The sequence below is a fragment of the Phyllobates terribilis genome, unplaced genomic scaffold (assembly GCF_046119375.1).
Source record: "Phyllobates terribilis strain yellow unplaced genomic scaffold, ASM4611937v1 Scaffold_5__5_contigs__length_657084704, whole genome shotgun sequence".
NCBI classification, from domain to species: Eukaryota; Metazoa; Chordata; class Amphibia; order Anura; family Dendrobatidae; genus Phyllobates; species Phyllobates terribilis.
Window position 1 is genome coordinate 19002673 of NW_027362765.1, and position 14842 is coordinate 19017514.

The 14842-nt window shown below is 42.9% G+C and overlaps 1 protein-coding gene across 2 annotated transcripts in view; it reads right to left on the bottom strand.

Moving 5' to 3' along the window:
- The window catches only part of LOC141270512 (uncharacterized), a 44398-nt gene that overhangs the window by 12226 nt on the left and 17330 nt on the right, over positions 1 to 14842 (bottom strand). For both annotated transcript variants that reach the window (XM_073680531.1, XM_073680530.1), the window contains exons 2-6: positions 14045 to 14194; positions 13736 to 13915; positions 13531 to 13654; positions 13350 to 13447; positions 13083 to 13173 (exon numbers count right to left, since the gene is read on the bottom strand). In XM_073680531.1, the coding sequence (XP_073536632.1) occupies positions 13083 to 13173; positions 13350 to 13447; positions 13531 to 13654; positions 13736 to 13915; positions 14045 to 14122 (571 nt within the window). In that variant the 5' untranslated portion in view covers positions 14123 to 14194. The remainder of the gene's footprint in view (positions 1 to 13082; positions 13174 to 13349; positions 13448 to 13530; positions 13655 to 13735; positions 13916 to 14044; positions 14195 to 14842) is intronic.

The window sequence follows — 14842 nt, forward strand, 5'->3', positions numbered from 1 at the left end:
TCATTGTTATATTTTTTTAATTAATACAGTGCCCTCCTATTAATGGGTTAAGGCTATGTGCACACGAAGTGTTTGTGATGTGTTTTTTTGAGGAGGTTTTTCTGCCGCAGAAACACTGCGAAAACGCTTGTTAATAGGTCTGCCAGCTATAGCAAAGGTAATCCTGATGTGCTGTGCACATGATGCGGAAATTTCCGCTCAGGATTGCCATTGCAGAAAAAAACGCAGCATGACCATTGTTCGGGCGTTTCCGCCACAAATTCGCGCTCATTGACTTTAATTGAACCACAGCAAATCAGCAGGATACCTGCAGATTTGCTGCGTTTCAATTAAAGCCAATAGGTGCAAATTCGTGCTGCGGGTGGTACCTAGGTCGTCAGAGGAGGACTACTACTCCTCTCATTCAACCGCCGCTCCCGCTGATAACAGTAGTTCTCCTCAGCAGAGCTGGCGTGTCAGTGGTGGTAAAAAATTTTTTGAAAAAAGTAAAAATTAAAAAAAAAAAACCCTATACTCACCTGTCCGGCGCCCTCTGGTGTCATCCTGGTCCCCGGCGATACACTGCTGGGAGCGCGCTCACTCCCAGCAGTGTACTGTGCTGCCAGGACCTGCGGTCACGTGTGAGCAATCAGCTGATTCTCAAGAATGTTCCCATGGTGGTAAGTTCACCGGGGCTCATCAGCTGATCTTCAGCTGATGAACCCCAGTGACCTCCTGCAGCAGCAATGTATACTAACAGGGGGTGATTTTACACGTCCTTTACTTTATAGACTGATTGTCCACAAGGACTTAAATAACCGGAGACGTCCGACCTTGATAAGTTCTGCGGATCAAACTTGCCAACGCAAATCAACGGCCCCATGAAAAAAATTAAAAGGACAGAACACAAGAGTTATTTTCCTGCAGTTTGTGGTTTACTGGTTAATGGGAAAGCAGAAGCGAAGAATTTATTTTTCTTCATACAAGAAAAATAGATGCAAAAAAAGAAAAAAATTGTTAAAACTGACAAAAAACACGGACTGTTAATGACGTAGAAAAAAAAAATGACAATGGCAGTGTGAAAATGATCAAGTGTGACTGTTGACAGCCGATAGAACAGTAAGAAAGGACCAGGGAGACGGCAACAGAACGACTGGACTGTGTCCAAGAGGAATCATCACTGAGCAACAACAGCCATCATACGAAATACCAGACGTGTATCTAGGTTTTCTGGCACCCGGGGCAAGAATTCAGTTTGGCCCCCCCACCACCACTCAAAGTACATAAGCGATTTACACTCTTACAGTCACATGCCGGCTAGCTGCTCTTCCTAATTCTCTCAATGTTTAGTGAAAAACTGAAAGAAGCAGGAAGAAAAGCTCGTTGTCAAGTGACCGTGTGAAAATCGCATATAAGTGAAGTGGCCATGTGATGACTGCTGGACAGCAATCAGAGCTGAATCCTGACAGTGAGGATATTACATGCTGTTAGGATTGGCTACAGGGCTTCATTTTATAGTTAAAGGGCTTGTCCAAGTTTGAGATGAAAGTCTGCAGTCACTCTATGGGACTGTAGGCTTCTGAATTCTCACAGCGCATGCACTGCACACTTTTAGGATTCTCCCTTTCGCAAGTATGCTATTTGTATACTTCTGGCCACATTACGTCTAGACTTGTCCAGCCTCACTTAATTCATTGAGTGAGGCCACGCATGTCTAGTCAGCACGTGACCGCAAGTATGCAAATTGCCAGTATGAGAGAATCCTGACAGCGTGCAGTGCACACTGTGAGAATTCAGAAGCCTGCAGTCACATAGAATGACTGCAGAGTCATCACAAACCCCTTTAATGCTCCTAACATAAATAAAAGTATGAGAATTAGTATCACAAAAAACATTTACATCCAGGTACTTTTTAAGATGAGCAACTCCAGAGACAACATCTCTTTCTTTTCATCTTCATCTTGTCCAGACTCCAAGATGACTTTTATCAACCACAGCTCGTCTCTGCAGATTTCCATCTTCTCCGGTCTTCTGCAGCACATCCCCACATGATGCCCTTAAAGATAGCAGTGTCATTATAATGCTTCTGAATAAAAATATCTGCCCTACGCTGCGCTCCTCCTGAATAAATAATTGCCTCTCACTATATTCCCTGCACAAAATATGACACCACACTGTCCCTCTTAAGGTACATGCCCTCCACACTGCCCCCTCCTTTTCACACTGTCCTCTAACACTGTGTCCCCCCTATAGGGCCCAGTCTCTATATTGTGCCCCCTCATCACACCCCCCCTCCTTAGCATGCTGTCTCCTACTGGCTGTGACCTTACACTGTCCTCCCATGCTACACCCCCCCACTACTCAGTCTTTACTCTGTGCCCACTCACACTATTCTCCCCCATACTTTCTCTTCACACATTTCCCCCTCCCTCCTCATACAGTCTTCTCTCACATCCCGACTCCCCATACGGTCTCCTCACAAATTCCCCCGACTCACCATACTGTGTGTGGACCCATTCCCCCACTCGCTCCCTATACTGAGTCCGCATACATTTCCCCCCTTCACTACCCATACTGCATTAGCATCCATACTCCCTATTCTATGTCTGCACCAATCCCCTCACTCGCCATATTGTGTCTGCACCCATCTCTTTCAATCACCATATTGTGAATGCATCCATCCCCCCATACTATTTCCTCATATGTCCCCATCTCCCCACTTTCTCCTCAAACTTCAAATCTCTCCTGCTCTCCATATTCTCTAAACCTGTCCCTCCCTTGCTCCCCAAACTTGTGTCCTCAAATCTTCCTCCCTGTTACACTAAATCTTACCCACCCCTCTCCCCCACAGCATAAATATTCCCCCCCTACACAGCATAAATATTCCCCCCACACAGCATAAATATTCCCTCCCACACACAGCATAAATATTCCCCCCTACACAGCATAAATATTCCCTCCCACACACAGCATAAATACCCCCCCACACACACAGAATATTCCCCCCCACACACAGCATAAATATCCCCCCCTACACAGCATAAATATTCCCTCCCACACACAGAATAAATATTCCCCCCCTACACAGGATAAATATTCCCTCCCACACACAGCATAAATATCCCCCCCACACACAGAATAAATATTCCCCCCACAGCATAAATATTCCCCCCCCACACAGCATAAATATCCCCTCCAAAGCATAAATATCCCCCCCACAGCATAAATATTGCCCCCACAGAGTAAATATTGCCCCCTCTCTTTTCACTGTCTTCAGCTCTAGTGTGGAGCACTTACCACCAGCTCTGTGTGCAGCCGCACCGACCAGTGATGTCAGCAGCGTGATCACATGACCTGATCACGCTGCTAACGTTGCTCTGATCCGGCAGTCAGAGCTTGAATTGTACTTGCGTCTGAAAGATGCAAGCACAATTGATCACTGGGAGCCGGCATGCTGCACGTTCTGTGAGCAGGGTGTCAGCTTGACACCCTGCTCAGTGAATGGCCTGATCCCGGTCCGGGGGGCGGCAGAACGCAGCTGCCGGGGGAGGCACTTCGGATCGCTGTATTAGGCGGTCCGACTGCGCCCCCCTGCCACCTGCGCCCGGGGCACATACCCCGCCTGCACCTCCCCCGATACGCCTCTGGGAAACACTACAGATTGTATCAGTGATTGTATTGACCCCAATAGGAGAAGTAATACGTTCTTTTATGCCAAACAATGTAAATTTAAAATGAACACAAGTGTAAGTAACGCCTAATTCTAGTAGAGAATAATGGGGAATCTCCACATACCTCCACCTGCACAGCAGCACACTAGATATATAGTTGTTCTGTGGTTACAGGATCTGTTATGATGTCACTTAGGGGAGCAGTCAGGGGTCAAATGCACAGGCTTAAGGTCCTCCATCCTGGCATAATATGCCTCATCCGGGGTCCTTTCCCCATGCTGTATTCCTTCCAGTAATAATGTCCCCCATTCTAGCTTCATAATGCTGTAATATCCTAGAGCCTTCCTTGCATAATGACCCCCATTCTGGGCCCTTTCCTGGTATAATGTCTCCCATCTTTGGCCTCTTTCTGGTATAATGTCCCCCATACTGGGCCCCTTACTAGTATAAGATTCTCCATCCTAAGCCCTTCCTGGTATGATGTCTCCCATCCTGGGCTTAATTCTGGTATAATGTCCTCCATCCTGGGCCCTTTCCTGGTATAAGGTCTCCCATCCTAAGCACAGTGGCTCAGTGGTTAGCACTGCAGCCTTGCAGCGCTGGGGTCCTGGGTTCAAATCCCACCAAGGACAACATCTGCAAGGAGTTTGTATGCGTGGGTTTCCTACGGGTTCTCCAGTTTCCTCCCACATTCCAAAAGACATAGTGATAGGGAATTTAGATTGTGAGTCCCAATGGGGACAGTGATGATAATGTATGTAAAGCGCTGCGGAATATGTGTTGGGGCTATATAAAAATAAAAAAGAAATAAAGAAAAAGATCCTTGGCCTCTTTCTGGTATAATATCCTCCATCCTAAGTCCTTCTTGGTATGATGTCTCCCATCCTGGGCCTCTTTCTGGTATAATGTCCTCCATCCTGGGCCCCTTCCTGGTGTAATGTCCCCATCCTAAGCCCTTCCTGTAATAATGTCCCTTGTTCTGCTACTCTTCTCCAACACATTAAAGAAAAAAAAAAAAAAAGATTCTTTTACTTTCCTCCATTCCCAAAACATGCGGCAACTTCTTCTATAGCCAGCAGCGGAGTTTGACGTGCCCACCACGGGCAGCACATGACCTCACTGTCATATACCATTTGTGACAGGCACGCCTACGTCAGCAGCCAGCCTCTGATTGGCCAGCAGCATATATTGCAGTGCAAGAAGCCGGCGTGTCTCAGCGCTGAAATACATTTCAGCGGAGTTTGTATCCTAGGGTGCACATCCAGCTGGATTAGGTGCGGAGGAGGAAAAAAAAAAGCCAGTGGGAGGGACTTGGGAGAGAGCCCTGGGATTTATACGAGACCCTGTGTACAGAGAATTTACATTGTAAGCCTGAGGAGCCTTCGATCTGACACTCCATAGACTTATGTAAAAGTGACTTCAGGCTCACACATAAACCTCAGGGTGATCCAGCAAATCAGAATAGAAGTCACGTGACCCAGAGAAGACCGGAAAGGTACTGGGAAACAGGGAAGTCGGTGATCCGTGAGTATATACATTTACACAGGTTTAGACAATCAAAAGGTTCATGGGAGCGCATCTTTAAGGATAATAGACTGCGAAAACTCTAGAGATTATCTAACCAAGTCAGTAACTGTTGATCCAGAGCTCCAATGAAAAGGAGCCTTCAATCCCACATGCTAATGAATAATCCATCTAAGAAGTCATAACAAGGAGGATCAATATTCATTGACCTTCATTATCTATATGCTCGATTATCTTCTGGAATTCGTAATAAAGAGAGCAGGTTAATGCTCGACTAAGAGAACCTTGGAAACCCTTAGTCAAGAAAGTTAAGGTTTGATCTAACAATATACTGTGTTCCAAATTATTATGCAAATAATATTTTCTCCGATTTTCCCAAATTACCTATATGAATTGCAGTCATTGTAATTTTCCAGTCAAATAACTATTAGAGTACAATTGAAAGGTTTTTGGACAAACTGCCTATGATAACAGTATATTTTTAAAAAAATAAAAAACTCAAACTGCACTCAAAAGTCATGTTCCAAATTATTATGCACAGCAGAGTTTTCAACCTTTTCATTTTAATAAAGAACAAAAAAATGGTCATTTTTGAAATTATAAGCATTAGCAGGTTATTACAAACTGAAATCAAACAGTTTTCAACTCCAAACTTTATTCTAGGTGATGTTACATTGGCACATATGACCGCTTGTTCGAAAGGAGCTTCTGAACTCTCTCGTCCATTGAATTTGTCAGGTTTTGGATGGTTTCTGCTTCAATTGTTTTGCATGAGGACAGAATACCCTCCCAGAGCTGTTGCTTAGATGTGAACTGCCTCCCGCCATCATAGACACTCCTTTTGATGATGCTCCAGAGGTTCTCAATGGGGTTGAGGTCAGGGGAGCATGGGTGCCACACCATAAGTTTGTCCCCTTTTATGCCCATAGCAGCCTGATATGCAGATGTGTTATGTGCAGCATGTGACGGTGCATTATCATGCATGAAAATGATCTTGCTGCGGAATGCACGGTTCTTCTTCTTGAACCATGGCAGGAAGTGCTGTTTGAGAAACTCAACATACATTATGGAGTTCATCTTTACCTCTTCAGAGATCCTAAAGGGGAAACAATCTCTCTCCCCATGATTCCAGCCCAAAACATTACTCCACCTCTTCCTTGTTGGCGCCGTAGCCGTGTTTGCATGGGGTGTCCATCAACCAGCCATCCTCCACTCCATCCATCTGGACCATCGAGCGTTGCACGGCACTCATCGGTGAACAAAACAGTTTTGAAGTCAGTCTTCATGTATTGTTTGGTCCACTGGAGCCGTTTCTGCTTGTGTGCAGTGGATAGAGGAGGTCGACAGGATGGCTTACGCACAGCTGCAAACCTCTGAAGGACCCTGCATCTTGTTGTTCGGGGGACGCTGGAGGCACCAGCAGCTTCAAAAACTTGTTTGCTGCTATGACAAGGCTTTTTTGCCGCTGCTCTTTTAATCTGACGTAATTGCCTGTAGGAAAGAATCCTCAATTTTCCCTCATCAGCACGCACACGTGTGTACTGTGAATCAGCTACATACTTCTTGATTGTGCGATGATCACGATGAAGTGTCTTGGCAATGTTGATTGTAGTCATGCCTTGACCTAAACACTCAACAATTTGTTGCTTCTCAGCAGTCGACACAATCTTTTTCTTTCCCATTTTGCCAGAAAATGTAGGCTGCTTAATAATGTGGGACAGCCTTCTTAAGTAGTCTTGCCTTTCATTGGACACACCTGCCAAATTATCTAGCACAGGTGTCTGCAATTGCTTACAGTGATATAAAGAGCCCTGACACACATCACCATCAATGAGTTTAACTGACAAACAAACAAATTCTTCCCTTATCACTCCTAAACACTTTTTGCATAATAATTTGGAACACAGCATAGAACTAGACATTAAGTAGAAAAAAAAGAAGGTTCAATTAGATTTTCTAAACTTGTTAAACCACCTAACCAACAGTATAACACCCTGAAACAGACACGAAAGATCATTATGCTGATGGAGACAAAAGCCAAGAAAACAAATGAACCTGGTAAGCTTAACATAACAGTGGCGTAACTAGTGTACGATGGGACCCGGCACAATATTTGGACCCCCTTCCCTCACACCCTCATCTCCCCTGGTGTTGGTCAGATGTATGAGCCCTTATAGCATTCTAAATGCTATAAGGATATACGTGATGGCCACCGTCTCCCATTATGTAGTAATGTCCCCCATCCTAGGCCCCTTCCAGGTATATTCAATGGGTAAAATAAGCATTGAACACATCAACAATTTTCTAAGTAAATATATTTCTAAAAGGTGCTATTTGTAAAATATACAGATATAGGTTGTCAAAATATTGGGAATGATAGATTTCAGCTGGTGTCATGACTTTCCAAGGATTTTTGCACCTCTTTCGTCATGTGTTCAATACTTTTTCCCTGTGTCATTTCTCATTATTACAAATAATTTATAGACATCTATGCTTTGATTTCTTTGCCTTTGTGGATTGGATGGGACGTTACCAACATCTGGTGAGAATTTCATGTCAATAGCACCTTTATAAATATATTCACTTACTAAATTGGTGATGTCTTCAATACTTATTTCACCCGATGTATGTCTTCCATCCTGGGCCCCATTCCTGGTATATGTCCCCCATCCTGAGCCCCTTCCTGGTATATATGTCCTCCATCCTGTGCCCACCCAGTAATATATGTCCCCTGTCCTTGTCCCATCCTGGTATATAGGTCTCCCATTCTGGGCCCCTTCCTGGTACACGTGTCCTGTCCTAGTATACATGTCTCCCTTCCTGGGCCCAGCCTGGTATATATATCCATCATCATGGGTCCATTCTGGTATATATGACCATCATCCTGGATTACATATCCCCCATCTTGGTATTTATAACCCCTATTTTGGTATATATGACCCCTATACTGGGCACATCCTGGTAAATATGTTCCCCTTTCTGCTGCTGTTCTTTAACACATAAACAAATAAACAATTCTATTCACCTTTCCCCGCTCCCACGATGCACGGCGTCCTCTTCTGTAGCCATCAGCTGAGTTCAGCGTGCAAGTGATGGGCAATGCATGACATCACTGCCATGCGCAGCCAGTGACTTACACGCCTATGTCAGCTGCCGGCCTCTGATTGGCCAGTGGCGTGTATTACAGTGCAGTGAACTGGCGGATCTCTGAGCTGCAATGCATTTCAGCTGAATGTGCATCCTCGGACGCTCAAACAGCTGAAAGAGGCGCTGGTGTCAGTCAAGTCACATCCTCTGCATAACAAGGACTACATTGAGGTTCCAAAGAGAGACGTCACCAAGAAAAGACCTGCCCCGAAGCACAAGTATGTTCCTCATTACAGAGACAGCCAGACACAGAGAGAGATAGGGGCGGGCATGTGGGCAGGTCTTATCTTGCTGATCTGGCCAGAGCACCATGGAAAGCCCTGCCTACAGTCCCACCCCAGAGCACGGGCATATCATTAACTCAAAACTGCAAACACTTATTACACAAGAACCACAAGACGTATTTCTTCGCCTCAGGTATCATATTAATCAGTGCAGCAAACCCAACATGACATTGCCTGTAGTTTACTTAGCAAAATACTGCTGACAGGTTCGCTTTAAATCAGCTTGATTATCAAGTGATGAAGAAAAACATACTTATGCTCAAATGAAGCCCCTTAACGTCAAGATCTGAACCTTATAGAAACCATATTCTAGTGTCAATAACAGTAGAACATATTCCAATCTTTAGCAAGGTACAAATTAGCTTTAATGAGAACCCTCTGTGGATTAGATATATCCACTTGAATACCATGCAATCAAGAATAGATTAAAAACCCAATGAAAAAACAAAGTATCACTCTGTAACGCTGAGTATGTGAATATGAAGTATGAAATATGAATAGCATTACTGCAGCAGTAATGCTATTCATATTTCATACTTCATATTTACATACTCAGCGTTACAGAGTGCTACTTTGTTTGTTCATTGTACATGGAGGTAGCTCCTCTTAGTAAGCACCTGTTCACACCTATTTCTTATAGTGGAAGTGCCATCATTTTCTTTGTTACTAGATTTAAGCTTTGACTGAGCACTCCACCCCCATGCCGCAGGTGGTTTTAATTGCATCAGGATCTTACTTTCCCACACATAAGCAGACGGATGTCCCTTAGAGAGGAATTCACATTGTTAGGTCCTGACATCGAGAAACGCCTTATCGCGGCTGTCAGGTACAGATGAATTGGCCAATTTATGCGCTAAGATTTCTAATTTATTTCTATATTCTACAGCAGTAATGCTATTCATATTTCATACTTCATATTTACATGCACTAAAATTTTTCAAATATTTTTCATTTATTTCTATTTTCTACAGCAGTAATGCTATTCATATTTCATACTTCATATTCACATACTCAGCGTTATAGAGTGCTACTTTGTTTTTTCATTGTATATGGAGGTAGCTCCTCTTAGTAAGTACCTGTTCACACCTATTTCTTATAGTGGAAGTGCCGTCATTTTCTTTGTTACTAGATTAAAAACCCAGGTATGCCGAACTGGTTTTAGAGATCAAAAGAAAGAAAGGCCCTCAGAAATTTTACGCATAACTCATTCCCTGACAGATAACCAAACTTAAATGACCAAAGAGCTATAAATATAAAAAGATCTTCACTATTCTATTGTTGTGGTATCTGCTTCTCTATCCAGTGTGTCCCACAAAGGCACAATCTACTTAGTCCTCACGGAAAAAAAAGGTCCTTTAAAGCCTAAAAAAAACACTGTAGTTAATGAATTCTATCTAGGAAAACTTCTGTTCAGTGTTTCCCAGATCCAATACACAAAAATCTCCATCTAAGCAGAGTAATAAAAACTGGACTGAGTTATTTGTTTCTATTCGTCATGTTCATACAATCTTACGCAAAAAGATAGAATTATCCCATTCTTTATAATGGCATCAAACTGTAATGGCTGCTCGTATCACACTACACCCATGGGGAGTGACAAAAAGGTTACATTTATGACAGATCAGGGTCCTGCCAATAAGAGTGAGAATATCCGTTAAGAACAAAAAGGGACTGATCGGATAGAAACATTTTAAGAACAACCCTTAGTCCATTCCTTCAAAAGAGGAAGTGACCCAGAAAGAAAGACCTGTTACTACTAGTTAAAAGGTAGTAATGGTGGTCTACAATATACCTTATAGATACTTGCGTAATAATCAGAACAGTCCTCTGTCAAACCAAAAGGTATTCCTCGTAACCAGGGATAACCTGTTTTTTATGGAAGGTGTCTGACAGGGATGGATAACAATACTTTATTCCATCCATCAATGTGATCTGCCCATCTTTCGTCTCCAACTAAGGAAATCATTGTGATTAGAATGTTTTCATCAAATCTAGCACAACTATGTCTGTCATCCAACTCCAACTTGGAGGTTTTACTTGGACATTGAGTGTCTACCAACTTAATGCCAACAAATTAATTTTAAGAATCCACACTGGGAGGATTGACTGTTGTTAAACCATCATTGTCCCAGTCAATCCTCTTAATCTGGATTCATTGCAACACTGAATGTTTACCGACTTGATGCTGACGAGCCCACCTAACAACTCCAAACTAGTAGGATTGACTGAGACATTAATGATTTACCAACATAACACCGACAAGCCCATTTTACCACACATGACTAAGAGGATTGACTGGATTTATAATAATTTGATCTGATTTACTATGCAAATTGCCTCTTCAGAGAAAAAGAGGACTTGTACTCTATAGCACTACCTATTGGAAGTAGCAATCCTACAAGTCACAATCAACCCTTTAACGAGTTGTGCAATATGACTTAGGATAAAAGCCAAATCAGAATCTCAATTTGCAGACACGGTGTTTCGGGCTGTTGGCCCTCGTCAGTGCAAAGTATGAGAACTGATTTGGCTAGGTGAGAGGCTCTGGACTGAGGTCTAAGGGGTAGCGTTTCTCCTTATGGAGAGTGACACACCAACTCTGGCACGTCAAGGTAAGGAGGCTTATTCGCCATGCAATGCTTCTCTGAGAAATGTAATATGCAAATTGCCTCTTCAGAGAAAAAGAGGACTTGTACTCTATAGCGCCACCTATTGGAAGTAGCAATCCTACAAGTCACAATCAACCCTTTAACGAGTCATGCAATATGACTTAGGATAAAAGCCAAATCAGAATCTCAATTTGCAGACACGGTGTTTCGGGCTGTTGGCCCTCGTCAGTGCAAAGTATGAGAACTGATTTGGCTAGGTGAGAGGCTCTGGACTGAGGTCTAAGGGGTAGCGTTTCTCCTTATGGAGAGTGACACACCAGCTCTGGCACGTCAAGGTAGAGAGGCTTATTCGACGTGCAATGCTCCTCTGGGAAGTTTAATATGCAAATTGCCTCTTCAGAGAAAAAGAGGACTTGTACTCTATAGCGCCACCTATTGGAAGTAGCAATCCTACAAGTCACAATCAACCCTTTAACGAGTCGTGTTTTATGACTTAGGATAAAAGCCAAATCAGAATCTCAATTTGCAGACACGGTGTTTAGGGTTGTATATATCTGATTTACTGAAACAAGTACATCCAACTAGGAGGAATTATTTTGGACTTGCCGCACCTCCTACAGCCATGCATATTGCCCTTTGTTAATATCTGACAAAACCACAACAAATTACAAAAATCATCTAGAATTCAATTTTCACCATGCTAAGTGGCACCAGGCAGCAAAACAAAAGATGATGAAATATTGAGATAGAAATAAACAGACCAGGACTATGTCGTGAGGCATGGGGCCAGTCACATCAAGAGGCAGCAGTCCATAACCAGATCGAGAAACAGTGGACCCCATAAGGCCACGAGGCAGGAGCCTAAACTAAATCAAGCCACATGGTCTAAGCTTAAATCAAGTCATCAGGCTAAAAGCTAACCTAAGTTAAAAGTCAAAAGCTAACACAGCCACGAGGCAAAAGGCTGAACTAAACAAAAGCCAAAACATCAAAGACCAAATCAAGTCAGGGGATAAAAAGTCTAAAGCCGGTCAAGTCACAATGCCAAAGGCTAAATAAAGTAAACTCACGAGGTAAAAAAAGCTACACCAAGCCATGTCATGAGGAAGTAAGCAGGCTGAACATCAACCAAACATAAGGCAGCAGGTCGAACACCAGATGGCAAGTGTGAAGTACTGGATTCAAGATATCTAGACTACTCCAAGTTAATATTTTTACCCCAGGTTCCAAGTGGGTCAATATACTCAGTGCAATCCCTACTAGGGGCAGGTTCAGAACATCTCTAAGGGTGTTCGATTCATGATTGTACAAACTGCATGCTCCAAGCTCCTCTGTACAAAGGATAGGCGAATCAATGAAGGAGGAAGTGAGAGGTGACTTTATATTTTGCTTTCTATCCAGTGATAGGGCAGAGTGCTCTCTCATGGATGCTGGGAAAAGTGCTCAAACAAATATGAAGTGAGACAGGATTTAAAACCGGAAGCCAAGGAGAATGACCATCTGATCCCTTAATTTTCCCAAATTGTTATTTGGGGTGTATGATTTTATGTTCTCTATTTTGTTATACCACAAACTTGATACGAGTCTAAAATGAGCTAATAATTCTCTAGTTCCAGAAGCAGTGAAAAGCCGTCAGAAGGTGAAGAAGTACACTAAATTCACATCTAAAAATGTTATGTCAATATCTCATCTGTATTTTACATAAATATTTTATTTGTGTTACCACTTATAACAGAATTACATATTCATCCATATTTAATATCAGTTTTGGGTGAAGAAGAGAAAACATACAATAGAAAGGAACCGATAGACCACGAAGCGAATGAGAAGAATCTGTCACTTCTCTGCATTTAGTGGTTACTACTCACCTGGGCGGTTATCTGTAGGAATATCCTCTTTACACCGCTCATCACCTCTCACATATGTCTCTGTAGTATTAAACTTGGTCAGATCTTTACCCTGAAACAGATGGAGAAGTCCCATCTATGATCAGCCCCAATCCTGCCATCTCCACCGCTCTCATTACACAAGTATAAAATATATAATCCTGGAGGATAAAACAAGGCTGAACTCAAGACCTTCACAGCCGTCTACACATCATAGGGGAGATCTCATGTCACCTTCTCTCCATCTACCTGATGATCCTGAGGAACATTGGGGTCTTCATGTTTACAATGCTGTGGAAGAAGAGGACGGGGACATCTCTCAGGTGTTGTCCTCTTACTTGATAGAACTGGAGGAAACACAAACAGAGACTGAATTCATTCTTTACATACAGATAATTATAGACCGTGTGTATTTAGTCCCGTCTATTACCTGGTGATGTGAGGGGCTGGGGAATCTCCATCATGACATCCTTGTACAGATCTTTGTGTCCTTCTAAATACTCCCACTCCTCCATGGAGAAATAGACAGCGACATCCTGACACCTTATAGGAATCTGAAACATACAATGATACCGTCATTCCCCAATCCCTTCATAGTGTTACTGTATAATGTGCCGAATTCCCAGCAGTGTCACCTCTCCAGTCAGCAGCTCAATCATCTTGTACATGAGTTCTACGATCTTCTGTTCACTGATGTCCTCCTGCGTCAGGGGGAGAAGTGGAGGCCCCGGGATTGGGCTCAGGGGTCTTCCCCATCCCTCAGACAAAGGGACCTGACAGTGGTCACTAGAGGTCTTCTTCACTACTGTGTAATCCTGGTTATGGAGAGACACATTAGTAAATCTCACTACGGACATTTCCAGAGTCCTCACCTCTCCAGTTCTGTCCATCTGTTATTCCCATAGATAAAAATGATGTAATGTGACGTCATCAGAATCTCTCACCTCTCCAGTAAGCCGGAAGAGGATCTCTAGGGTGAGGTGTAATATTCTCTCCACCATCTTGTCTCTGTCCCTATCCATCCTTGATGGGTAAATCAGGCAAATGATCTTCTACTGAAGATCTCCACTGTGAGGATGCAATATTGTAAAGACCTAAATGGGAAGACAATGAGGCAGATAAGATGAGATAATGAGGAAGGTAAGATGTCACTTGTGCACAATATATCTGGCTCTAACTAGTTTTGTGCATCATGCCTCCAGAAAAGTAGAATAAAATAGTCAGCAAGCTGAAGTAATTTGCATGACATAAATCAATTGTCTCTACAGTACAGACCAAAAGTTTGGACACACCTTCTCATTTAAAGATTTTTCAGTATTTACATGACTATGAAAATTGTACATTCACACTGAAGGCATCAAAACTATGAATTAACACATGTGGAATTACATATACTTAACAAAAAAGTGTGAAACAACTGAAAATATGTCTTATATTCTAGGTTCTTCAAAGTAGCCACCTTTTGCTTTGATGACTGCTTTGCACACTCTTGGCATTCTCTTGAGCTTCAAGAGGTCGTCACCGGAAATGGTTTTCACTTCACAGGTGTGCCCTGTCAGGTTTAATAAGTGGGATTTCTCGCCTTATAAATGGGGTTGGGACCATCAGTTTTGTTGTGCAGAAGTCTGGTGGATACACAGCTGATAGTCCTACTGAATAGACTGTTAGAATTTGTATTATGGCAATAAAAAAGCAGCTAAGTAAATAAAAACGAGTGGCCATCATTACTTGAAGAAAGGAAG